Here is a 13,114-nt window from a genome sequence, read left to right on the forward strand (position 1 = left end):
AGAACTCCCCAAAGTTCTTGAAGCAGAATGTGAGAGAGGGAAGGGCAACAGGTATTTCTGCAGCCCAGGGGAGATGGGATAGGAGACTGTTGCATGTGTTAGGGGAATGTATTGCCAGGCTCATCACCACAACGACAGGAGTTCACAGTGCACTGCCGATATTCTAACTACAGTTATTAGGAAAGCAAACGCCACTGGGTGCCAATACATTTTGGTGCTTTAAGTATGCAGTTAGTGAAGGCTCTGCTGTTTGACAGAACAGTTACACATTTTGTTTGGATGATTCAGCCACCTGAGAGACTGACTGAGGGACAAACTGTTACATTCCAACTAACAAAAGCTCTATGGGCTCTAAGCAAAACAGAAACACAGAAAACATTCTGATACTGATCTTAAGCCAACAAATCAGCAGGAGTTCAGTCAGATCCTAAAAGCAAAACTAATGAGATCTGTAGTCACTTGTCTGTGATATGGGCTGTTGTGCTTAGACATCTGAGAAGCAGAATTCTGGTCTTACATGTATATTCATGAAAAACACATCTTGTGTTCTTAAACCTACAGCAATAAAAACCAAAGAAGAATAGAACTCTGTAGCAGTTTCAAAGGAGTTTGTTTTATTTGCTTACCTTTCCTTTTTTAATAAATGTGTTTATGTTGTCCAAAAGGTCTGTAGAGTTTTTATCACTTTTAGGTAGTTCAGTGAGCTCCTTGCCAATAAGCTCTCCCTTGCAGTACCCCATCATCCGTTCAAAGGCTGGATTAACATACTGCCAAAACAAAGGTACATTAGGACAATATCAAAAAAGAATTTATTTCAAGGATAATAACTTATATAAATATCGAAGTGTGACAAGTTATATGGCTAAAGGCACAACCACACATCCCTGTAACTCAGTGTTTCTCATATAAAATACTACGTAATGGTGAAATATTTTATTCAAGTAAGAGGCTGAACAGAGAAGGTGATATGTAATCTATCAGAAAGCACCGAAAGAGAGTGAAGGCACAGAAAAAACATTACTGAAAACTATCATCTAAATGAAGTTACTGAAGGAAAATCCTTAAAAATTCAGCAGGCATCAGTGTGCAGCAACCAGAAATTAGGCAGTTCATTGTACAAGGCTTTCTAATGGGCAACAAAACTAAAATACTGAAATAGAACAGGGACTACTTTGGGTTTCCTCTTTTCAAATTCTATAAGATAGTTAACATTTTCCCCCCTACCTGAATGACATGATCTTCACTGGTTATTTCTACAGCTTCCTGACAATGGTCTAATGCTGTAAACACTGCATTACAAGCCCTGAAATTAGCAAATGATTAGCACATTAGTTTTTTTGTTAGAACATTTTGTTCACTATAAATACATGATTAAATTGTACTTATCAGTAGATGAACCACAAAGTAGCAGTTGTTTTGACTAGATCATGTCACTATCTTTATTATGACTTTTTCAAAACATCCAGCCTCAGACATCCCTGTTGTTAACGTGCTTTTACTGCAGATTACATTATAAAAGTGCTCATAGATACTGCAGCATCTTAATAGTATACTTGTACCTACATACATGCTTTGGACAGCAGGAACTAACAATGAGCAGTAAAAATAACACATTACTATTACATCAAAATGTTTTGTGATCATTAAAAATTTGGAACACAAAAATCATGACAGCAGGTATATACAAAGTTTTCAATACAGCAAGTAGATTGGCACTGTCAAAGAAACTGTAATACAACACAGTTAAAGGAAGCAATAGAACCATGTCAAAGTTCTAGTTCAAAAAATACCAATTTTCTTGCTTCCAAGTAATAATGCAGTGACTGGACTTCCATACATCCTGATCTTTAAGAACCCAGATGGTCTTTGATCCCCATTTTTTTTCCAGGGCTATCCTTGAACTAATGCAGGAAAACAGAAGCCTTACCTTCTTGCTACAGAATTCAAATTGCTTAAATTATGATTTATACAGGAAGTCATTAATATCGGCTCCTAATACTAGGGAAAAATGTATATCTCATAGAATCATAGGATGATTTGGGTTGGAAGGGACATGAAGACCATGTAGTTCCAACACCCTACCATGGCCAGGAAGAGTGCACACTAGAAGAAACAACCCAGGCATACTTGCTTTGATAGGTATCAGTACTTCATCTTTGATTTGCACTAAAGACAAACTAATTATATTCTAAATAAGTCTCATTGCAGGGAGCAAAAATGCACTGTGCATAAACATTCCTGTATACAGTATTTACCTAAAAGGAACATCTTGCTTCCAGGCTGCATAGCAGAGTTTGAATTAATACCAGTGACTAGAGAATTAAGAAATACAGAACATTGCTACTTCTGCTTATTACAGAAGTAACTCAAAACCAAATAGGATACATGAAGAGATATATACAGAAACACAGACACGCAGCTATGTGGATGAAGATTTGTAGGAAATAAGTGTTTTATACAGAAGATGACAGAAGTGTTTCTGCTCACAGAGTAAAAGGAGCTCGGAGTATAATTTTATATTCTATATTATATATATATATATATATATATAATATATTATATTATATAATTATATATATAATATATTATATTATATAATTATATATATAATATATTATATTATATATATATATATAATATATATATATAATATATATATATATATATATAATTTTCTAGCAGTTCAAACTGGTTCCCGAGTGTGATTTTGTGCTGTGTGAAGGAACTAATTTGTCTCAGTGATAGATGCCTGTCTGGTACATCAGCTACTAACAAATGTAATTACATAGAGTTTCTGTAAGAAAACACACAGATATATTTGCACTATTCAAGCCTTAGTATTTTCTTTTGATCTGGCAAGCAAGCCAGCAAAATTACAAGTTAAAATGGCCCCTATCCCCTTTAATTAGCACACAGATGTCGAACCAAGTTTGCAAACCAGAACCAGCTATGTGGAAAAGTGGAGTCCATGCTAGGAACAGAAAGACACTTCTGACCACTGATGTGACCTCATATACTGCTCTCTGGGGCTGGTGCTAGTTTTTCATCACATTTCTCTTGTGTCTGAACATGTGCCATATCCTGGGTTTAATTCTATCAACAAACTTTCTGCATTTTCTTCCCTTTCACTTTTACAAAGCTGTATAGAAGACTTGCAGATCACTGGCAAGTGGCACAGATGTGAAGTGCAGCACCTTTTCCCCCACTTAATTAAACCACACAAATGAAAAAAAGAATTATACCTGAATGCTATAACCAGTATCAGTTCTGATTAGTTTTTAATGGCATCTGCCTAATAAGACAGAGGTAGGGGGAAGACATTCCTGCTGAGTTATGGAAAACAACTATTAAAATTGTGTAAACCAAAATTCAATTTTTTTTCCCTGAAATTTTACTGTAATTGCAGTTTGCATGCATGAACACACAATCATGTGAAATGTGAAGTCACTTTGGTATCAGTTTGCAAAGAAAATCTTAGAAAAATCACCTTCCTAAACAGACACACAGAAACCTGTAGAAAAGCGATAGTATTTTCTGTAGATGGAACTGGAATTAATTTATGCCACAGAGAGAACAGCCCTTTCTCTGCATTTCTTTCCTATCATTTCATATGGTTACATTGCACAAATATCTACATGCATGCAAAAGCACCTATATTAAATATAGAATTAGTCACATTAAGGAAAAAATGCATGTGGGAATAAACATAATTTAACTTCTCACTAACATATAAAACTGTGCTCCTGGCCTGCCAAGTCTCGGCCAAGCAAGAAAATAAAAACTCAGAGCTGAACCAAGATCGTATTCAGATCAAGCCTTTGAATACGAAATCTCAGACACACGAGATCAAGAATGACTCTGTGAAGTTTTACCATCATGTAAATTTGCAGTCCATACCTACACTGACCAAGCTTTCCTAGGGTACCAGTTACTAAGGCACTTCAGTTCGTCCTTTACAAAATAACAGAAGGAGAAAATATAAAATGTAGTATATTACATACATACATACACATAAATACAGATGCAAGACACACATATGCAGAGCTGGCAAGAAGCAGAAAGCAACATGATACAATTATTTAGACCAAGAGGTTGATGTTTGCAGTTTCTCACACTTCTACATACCGTAATTTGAACTGAGATCGCACTTCCCCGTGTTCTATTTGAACCAGTTCATTGTAGCAAGCAGTGACACTGCTGTTCTCCGTGAATTGCTGGAAGACAAACCAAGAGTGCATTAAATAGGCTGGAATGGTTTTAAACTGTTATTTCTGTTCCTGCATCTAAAACTTAAACTTTTTAAAGAGAGCTGGCACGAGGCCAGTGAAGGTCCACAAGGGTGGTTAAGCACCTCTGCCATGAGACAGGCCAAGAGAGCTGTCTCAGCCCGAAAAGGAGAAGGCTGAAGTGGAGAACTTACCAAAGTATATAAATAGCTGAAGGAAGACTATAAGAAGACATAGTCCACTTCTTTCTAGTGGTACCCAGTGACAGGACCAGAGGCAATGGGCACAAACAGCAAACAGAAGCACAGGAGTTCAGGGAACCTGAACATCAGGCAACAATTTTTTTTTTTTTTTTTTTTTTTTTTTTACTGTGAGGGTGACCTAGGCACAGGTTGCCCAGAGATGTTGCAGAGTCTCCATGCCTGGAAATGTTCAAAAGCTGTGTGGCATGGTCCTGGACAACTTGTTTTAGGTGGCTGTACTTGAGCAGGGAGGTTGGGCAAGATGACCCCTAGAGGTCCCTCCCAACCTCAACCATACTTTCTTTTCCGGTAGAAATAAGCTCTGGTTGTGCCTTTTGTGTTGTGAATAATCATCTTTTCCTCAGGAATGAGTTTCTTTTTTTTAAGACAACATAAACATCTAAATACAAAGCAAGTATAAAAATATGCTAAATCCTTAACTCAATTTTCCCATTTGGTTTTAGCAATCCAAAGCATACCCTTAAAAGAACCCCAAACACAGTCTCACACAAAACCAGTATTGCCTTGATGGTTTTTTTTGAACACCTATCCTTCATTCAGAAGGGAAATGGAAAACCTTAGAGACATAAAACATTCATACAAAAAAGAAAAAGATAAAGAATTATATTTGGCATTTGTTTCCAAGCAAATATTGCGGCTAAAGCTCAGAAACAGAACTAAGTTTGCTTTACAAGTAATCTCACTGAGCTGTCACTGTGAATTCAGAAGTGCAGAAAAGTAGAAGCATGCTGACCACAGTGAAAAAACTTTTACTTTAGACAGGAGAGAATGTTCTTTCTGTTAGGTTTGAAAGTGCTTGTGCTTGGTCCTGCTGAAATCAGAAATTTTATGTTGCTACAAAAGAAGTAGATTCTCTGACTTCAGTTAAAGTTTACTGATCAATCACATGCACTGACTTTAGTTATCACAGGAAATGCTCTGTATTGTCACTAGTTCTCACAGCACAGCTGCACACACAGTCCAGAGCAGCATGCAAATGTCCAAAGAAGAGCCTTCAAGAAATCTATGCTTCTGTCCTGGATGAAAAACTGTTTTGGAGACCAGTGGCTTAATTCCAAGTTGTGAGCAAAACATAAAAAAGGTAAAATTAAAAACAACTGTTGGCATGGGTCTGTTTCACTCCTTAATGTTAAGATCTTAAAATATTGCTGTAACTTTCACTTCACACACTACAGAATGCATGGGAAAACAAAAGGTACAATATCAAGCTGGCAGAAGCAAAGGAGCAAACAAAGTTTTGTTTTTGTATATCAAACTGCCTGCAAACAAACTTCTCTTCTACAGCAGTGTAGATTTAGATTTTCAGTTTTAGGGTGCTCTTTTAAATAATCAAATACATTTGTGCTAAATTTAAAACAATAAGAAAAAATCTGTCAATAATATAAAATTTATCAATGATGGCAACCTATTTTATGAAATAGACTTACTAGACTATACTAAGGCTCTTTATAAACTAAATTTTACAGTAGTGTGTTTTACTGAAAAAATTTAACCACTGCTGTTCACCTACAAAACTCTTGGCACAAATATTTTGCTAAGAATCAAGAATTGCAGCTTATCAAAGTTCTAACTGTGCTCTTAACTGTTGTATAGTCTTCTGCAGATGTACAGAATCAGTTTCCCTAAGTTCACAGTGCTGATGCTGGTCATTCACTGGCTGACTCAAAGCTGAGAAATGGACTGGGACATGAAAATAGCAGGAGACATTTCCTTTTGTAATCTGTGCTTCTAATGTGACACAAGAATAAGAAGATCTCTGAACTCTCAGATATTAGAAGGCAGACAAAACACTTTCTTTACAGAAAGTTTCGTATTTATATAATAGATTGTGATTTAAGTAACACGTATTCTTAAATTATTTTTTACTTCATTATAATGGGATTCTGCTGTTGTTCTTTATGGAACTTAGTACAAACCACAAGAGTTATAAGCCAACAGGAATGCATAATTCTTCTTGCTTAGCAATAAAAATTAGGTTTAATATTAAAGACTTCTTTTATTCCAATCCAGAAAGTTCTAATAGTATCTGGTCAATGAGAATCAACATTTGTTTAGGAAAAAAGTTCAAAATACAAGACAAGTTTGTAATTCAGTAACTGCAAATGTTAAGATCCCCTGTTTGCTGATTTAAATCATAGCTAAAAATCAGTCAGGAAGCTAAATTGCTTATTCAAATTAGCCCATCCTAAGTAGGCCACCACTATCAGATTTATGAGGCTGAGAGGAAAAAAGAATCAGCATAATTAATGTACTGGATTAGCAACAGCATTAATACACAAACACAAAAGCTGTTAATTATATAGGGGGAAAATCAGAAGATGTAATAAAATATGTTCTTGAGAAGAAGGAAGAAAAAACAGAAATAAGTCAGCATAAAGAAAAACTTATGATTTCAGCAGGTATGATTTTCCAAAAATAAATTTCATTTTTGCTGCTGAGGAAGAGACTCCCCACAAATACCACCTTTCTGTTTGAAGAGGGGTATTTTTAAAGCTTTGTGTGGTAATGGATTTAGTCCCTACTGATCCCCATCCAAGCAAAAATGCTTCCTATGTGCGTCCCACAGCAAAAGTAGAGATCTTGACATCAGATGCGTTTTAAAGTCTTGAAAATAATTCCAATAGGGAATTATTATATTGTGCAAGCTCTCTGATAAATTTGGGACAGCAAGAGAGAGTAGTTACTGCAGCTGTCAGGTGCAAAAAGATTTTTCTTTCCAAGGCAGAGAGCACCACTGAGCCGTGTCTCACAGCTGCACAGTCTCCTCTGACTTTACCCAGTGCTACACCTACAGTTATAATCTTGCTCACAAAACATATTGCCCTGCATCGTGTTCGAATGAAACCCTAGACCTGAGAAGTAATAAAGTTTTCTTTGAAAAATATTAAAGCCAGAGAGAGAGAGAGAGAGAGGGAGAGAGAGAAACTACACTAATAGAGCACTGGCCTTCTTGGGCTGACCTTTCTCTTAGATTCACCTTTTCCAATTTTCAGAGCATCTAAGTGCTTTAGAAATGCTTTTGACCCCACAATACTCTTGCAGTAGAGGCAAGATCTTACACCTCTTTTTTTGGGAGATGATCTGAAAATGGTAATTCTGGTTCATGTTCTGCTGTGTAAACAAACTTGGGCTGAATGTTGAGTTAGCTCAGACACTGGACTCAGTATGAGCATAGGAACATGAGATTTTGCCTGGGTTAATTCCATCTCTTCCCTGATTTTACTTACTATAGTTAATTTTCCTAACTATATATATATTTAAGAAAGTATATGCAGTTAATTCTAACTCCAGATGTGCTTCTTTTGCTTAAGTACACATCCTTTCCTCTGAATGGCTAACTTAAAAAATGCAGCTGGTTTATTTTAGAGTAATGTAACAGTAATATCCATCCAAAGCCACTCACATAAAGATTAGGAGAGGGTAAGCAACCTAGATTTTCCGAGCTGAGAACTGCCTTTTGGCTCTCTCCTTCAAAGCCCTTTGAGAAACAGTATAAACAGTTATCTTCCTTTCTGCTGCTCCTACAGGAGTGTCTCTAACTCTGTACTGAGAAGAACTGGTGCAAACCAACATAACAGACATAATGGGAAAAAAAATTCTTCACACCACAAGCTGGACAGGTTTGTAGTCCCTTTAGAAGAGAAATCCCAGCAGCCTGAGACACACAGGGGGGTCTGGGTGATGAGCCAGCATGTTGCAATATTTTAATCAGAGTCTCCCATCATTGTTTTTTAGTGCAGTCATCAACAAAACCCACCCACTACCCAGCCAGACCACATGGAAGTAATCTCAGTACTCCTGCCATTCTGAAAAGACTAGCTAGGTCACAGAGCTTCTCATTCCATATGCTTCTAGAACACACTGTTGAAAAGAAAAATAAATTAACTGCCACTGCTTTCTTAACAATAAATTTCTGGCAGAAAAAGATGTATAATTTTCAATTTGAGGAAGTGGAAGTGTCTGTAATTGATGAAGTTACTATGTTTTCTATATTACATAGGCAATTTATACATACCCTATCAAAGCCTGCATCAAGAAGGGGAAGAACAGAAGTCTCTTCTTGGTCAGCAGATCTACAAAACAGAATCACAGAACCACAGAATTATTCAGGTTGGAAAAGACTGTTAAGATCATCTAGTCAAACCTTTAACCCAGAACTGCTAAGCCCACCAGTGAACTATTTCCAAAGTGCCACATCCACACATCTTTTAAATACCTCCAGGGATGATGATTCCACTCTCCTGAGCAGCCTGTTCCAACGCTTGCAATCCTTTCAGGAAAGAAATTTTTCCTAATGCCCTGTCTAAACCTCTCTTAGCACAACTTGAGGTCATTTCATCTTGTGAGATCTCTTGCTGCTTGGGAGAAAAGACTGACCCCCACCTGGGTATAGCCTCCTTTCAGATAGTTGTAGAGCGAAACAAGGTCATCCCTGAGCCTCCTGTCCTCCAGGCTAAACAACCTCAGCTTCCTCAGCCACTCCTCATAGGACTTTTGCTCCAGACCCTTCACCAGCTCTGTTGCCCTTCTCTGGACATCATCTCAATGTCCTTTTTGTCATGAGGGCCCAGAGCCGGACACAAGATTTGAAGTGTGGCTTCACCAGTGCCGTGTATGAGGGGACAGTCCCTGACCTAGTCCTGCTGGCCACACTGTTGCTGATCCAGACCAGGATGCCATTTGCCCTCTTGGCCACCTGGGCACACCCTGGCTCATGTTCAGCTGCTGTCATCAGCACCCCCAGGTCCTTTTCCTGTGGGCCCTTTCCAGCCACTCTGCCCCAGCCTGTGGCACTGCCTGGGGTTGTTGTGACCCAAGGGCAGGACCTGGCACTGGGCCTTGTTGAACCTCACACCATCGGCCTCAGCCCATGATCCAGCCTGTCCAGATCCCTCTGCAGAGCCTTCCTGCCCTCCAGCAGAGCAGCACTCCCACCCAGCTTGGTGTCATCTGCAAACTGACTGAGGGTGCACTCGATCCCATTGTCCAGGACATTGATTCAGATATTAAGCAGGGCTGGTATATTGTATGGGCACAGAACACTTGAGGATTAGATGGTATAAATTTCATATAGTTCTCTGACTATAATGAACTCAGTGAGAAGAGTTTTTCCTAAAATACGTACATAAAATCATATTGTTACAGAAGTTGGTGCTACAGTCTTCTATCATAGGTATTTGCAGCTTTTATACAGCTTGATAGTTATTCCTACAGCAAACCTGACAGGTCATCCAGAGAAGTCCTGTATCTCTTTACATACACAGAAGGGGATTGCAAAAAGAAAGTATGAAAAAGATAAAAGACATTCTGTGATATCCTATGAGAAATAATCTAAAAAAAATGTTACTAAGATAAAGGTAAGTTGCAAAATCTTGTTCAGCGGCAAATTTAGTTGATTTTCAAATCTTGCCAGTAATAGTTCTCCTAATATTTCCTAATATTTCCTAATATTTTAATTGATCTAGGAAATTAGTAAAATGACAATGGATTCAGTAGTGTGTAGGAGTTCTAACAAAGTTATTTGAAGGTATTTGATAAATATATATTTAAATCAGTAAGAATTCTACCTAAATGCATGGGGTATGAATTAGTGAATAAGGGTTTCAGGACAACATTCTGGTGAATTTAGCATCCACAGGATTGAAGTTTTCCCACAACCCAGTTCAATAAACAACGTGTTACTTCTCTAGTAATTTCCTTTAGAAAGTAATTCACAGCTTTCTGGTTTTGGTTTGGATTTTCTTTTTCTCTTAGAAAAAACACATACTTGTTTCATTTTCTTACTATACAACCCATTCTGAAGGTGACAGTGATAATACTAATCTGCACTAAAGGAAAGTTATAAAACACTCAAATAAAACATAAAACATCACTAGCGCATTTTGGGTGAAAAATACTGCATTTACTCTGTAACACTTGCTATTAAGATACTTTCTGTTATTAAATAACTGTTCTATGTTAAATTACTGTTCTTACAAAGTAAAACAAAAACCTTTCACAAACCAGTAATACTTACATGCGTGGAACCACAGCAAGTATTACAGTATGCTCTGATGGCTCTGTGGCACGAATAGACCTGAGGAAACAAAAATTTGTCAGTTACATTGAATGCTTTCTCAATATTGCTCTGAGTACCTTCACTGAAAATATAAATGAAAGTCAGGACTGAAAGACACCATTGAGGCTAGAAAATACGATAGTGCACTGCCAAACCTGCCTATCTCCACTTAGACAAACCATTTTCATTTTGCCACCAGATTTCTCATTTTGCTCTAAGCAGGTAAGAAGGCAAAAGCTCCAAAACCACAAACATCAGCTTTTCAAACCCACTCTCATGACCTAGTGAAGGTTTCCCCTGTGTACTCAGCTTATCTGGGGCAGACTGCCCTGAATTCAAGAGCTGAGAAAGGTCAGTCCATGCAAAGCATTTTCAATGCCCTTGACTAATTTAAACAAGAATCTCTGCCCCCTCTTATATTTACCACTGTCCTTCTAGACATCACAAAATTTTGTTTAGAGGGTGGGAAGTGCTTTCAAGGCATGCAAGTAAGAAAAGTGGGCATAACAAATTACGAAAGACTATAGTTTATTATATACAGAATAAGCAGAATTTCACCATCCTGCGTATTATTGAGAAACTGAAAAAGATATTACCAGCTATCAGAAGAACACCCCATTTGTGTTTTACTGTCTAATCATAAGTTTTTGGACTCATATCACACTGTCCCGAATAAACAATCTTTATGTTCATCTGTTGGTCTTTAGAAGTATGGTAGAAGAACATACATCAGCACAAGTATTTGAGCACTAAAATGCCCCTTGTCATAGACACGGCAAATTTCAGCTCATGGCAGACTAGAAGCACAGTATGGTGCAAAATGCATGCTGCAGCTGAAACAGTGTATTTTAGCAAAGAATTCCAATACTATGCACTCGTAATCTTAATGCACCTTAGACACAACCATGTGGACTGGAAGAGTGAGGCAAACCTTTGTGAAGAACTGGCAGTGTCTGACCTTGTGGACAAACAAACACATTCCTTTGAAGTCTGCAGCTTCAGATTTTGCTGCAGCAGTAAGCCAGGAAAGATGCAGCACAGACAGCAAGGAATAATTTCACAACAGCTTTGACTTATGCTCTGATAGAAGCCCCATGACCTAGAGACAGTTCTACAATTCAGCTTTGGCATAGTGTAGTTTTCATATTGTTATTCTCTTACAGATGTATGCAAACCTCCTGGCCTCAGTCCCCAAACTTCCATTTTACTACAATTTTAGGTGTTCATTGTTTGTTGTTTTTATCTTTTTTCCCCCCTATTTTTTCTTTTAAAATTAGGAGGTTTGGTTTTGTACAATGTATTCTGCAGCTTAAGAGAAGCATAAGGTCCTTTAGGTTACCTGCAGATATCTTCTGCATCAAAATATTTGGAGTTCCTGTGATCTATAACAATTATTTCCTGATGCTTATCCAGGAAACATTCAAGCGCTGACTCTGGAGTCCAGGCAACGTGGCACCTGTATCCCGCTCTGTCACAAGCCCACCAGAAACCATTGCTTTGGTTGTCTTCTTTTGCAAAGACCAGCAAAACCTGCAGGGGATGGAAAACAGCAGCACCACATTAAACACATAAAGTAGTCCTCTGCATGGTGCAAGTCTTAACAAACACTTCTGCCCTGTAGAAGATTGAGTCTGCTTTGAAGTGGGAAGCTTGAACCACAGGTTGTAAAACAGCCAGTGCGGTAGTACCTCTTTCTTAATGGATAAAGTGGTCATCAATAGATAATCAATAGTTACCTGTTTTAAACAAGGACTTGTATTTAGGACAAAACCAACTTGCCACATGATGATTTTTTCCTACCTCCTGTTCCAATTCAATCAGCAACCAGCTGGAGTGTTCAAATATCATTGCCACTCTCAAACATCATTGCCACTCTCATCAGGCCATCCCAGCCACACACACTTTTGATTGTAATGAACTGTCTGAAATGCAACTGCCTTAATTATCACTTATCATCCCTGAAGACATGGGCAAGCAATTAACACAGTTTTATATGTTCTTTCTCCTTTAATGCAAAAAATATGGCATTAACCAATATTACTTCAAAGCCAAAAAGAGCAACAGACAAGCAGGTATGTACAGGATGGAGTATGGAGGAAAAATATTCAAATATGAGAATTTTTTACCCAATAAATTGTCCCAAATTGTCCCTAAGCATATGAAGTAGTTTAGACAATTTCAACTGAACACTTAAGGAACTGCTCACACAAGGTAGGAAGTGTACTGAGGCACTACTCTAAAGATCAAGGAGATGCTGTAGGAAGCCTGTTTGCAAGCTGGCACAGAGAAAAGAGGCTGAGGACAGCTGTATTTCTGTGCTTCTCATGTAAAACAAAGTGTTTTTCAGAGAGAATAAATTTTTCTTCCTTGCCCTACAATGCACACATTATCAGCGCCCAATTTATTCGTACCAGTCGTGCAGACATTTCCCATTACGACTGCACATATTTACCATGGCTGCTGATAACTAACCATGCTACCCTATGTGTCAGATATAGAAAAGGGCTCATTTAATGCAAATATGCTGTGAAAAAGAAGGCCTCAAAAAATCAAAAGTTTATCCACAG

The 13,114-nt window shown here is 37.8% G+C and overlaps 1 protein-coding gene across 1 annotated transcript in view; it reads right to left on the reverse strand.

Annotated features, from left to right (window-relative positions):
* PDE8B (phosphodiesterase 8B) overlaps positions 1-13,114 on the reverse strand; it is a 71,652-nt gene that overhangs the window by 22,780 nt on the left and 35,758 nt on the right. Inside the window, exons 3-8 of the mRNA XM_069000982.1 lie at positions 11,887-12,077; positions 10,506-10,565; positions 8,505-8,562; positions 4,126-4,214; positions 1,225-1,303; positions 627-767 (exon numbers count right to left, since the gene is read on the reverse strand). Of these exons, the coding sequence (XP_068857083.1) occupies positions 627-767; positions 1,225-1,303; positions 4,126-4,214; positions 8,505-8,562; positions 10,506-10,565; positions 11,887-12,077 (618 nt within the window). The remainder of the gene's footprint in view (positions 1-626; positions 768-1,224; positions 1,304-4,125; positions 4,215-8,504; positions 8,563-10,505; positions 10,566-11,886; positions 12,078-13,114) is intronic.

Source organism: Aphelocoma coerulescens (genome assembly GCF_041296385.1).
Source record: "Aphelocoma coerulescens isolate FSJ_1873_10779 chromosome Z unlocalized genomic scaffold, UR_Acoe_1.0 ChrZ, whole genome shotgun sequence".
NCBI lineage: Eukaryota > Metazoa > Chordata > Aves > Passeriformes > Corvidae > Aphelocoma > Aphelocoma coerulescens.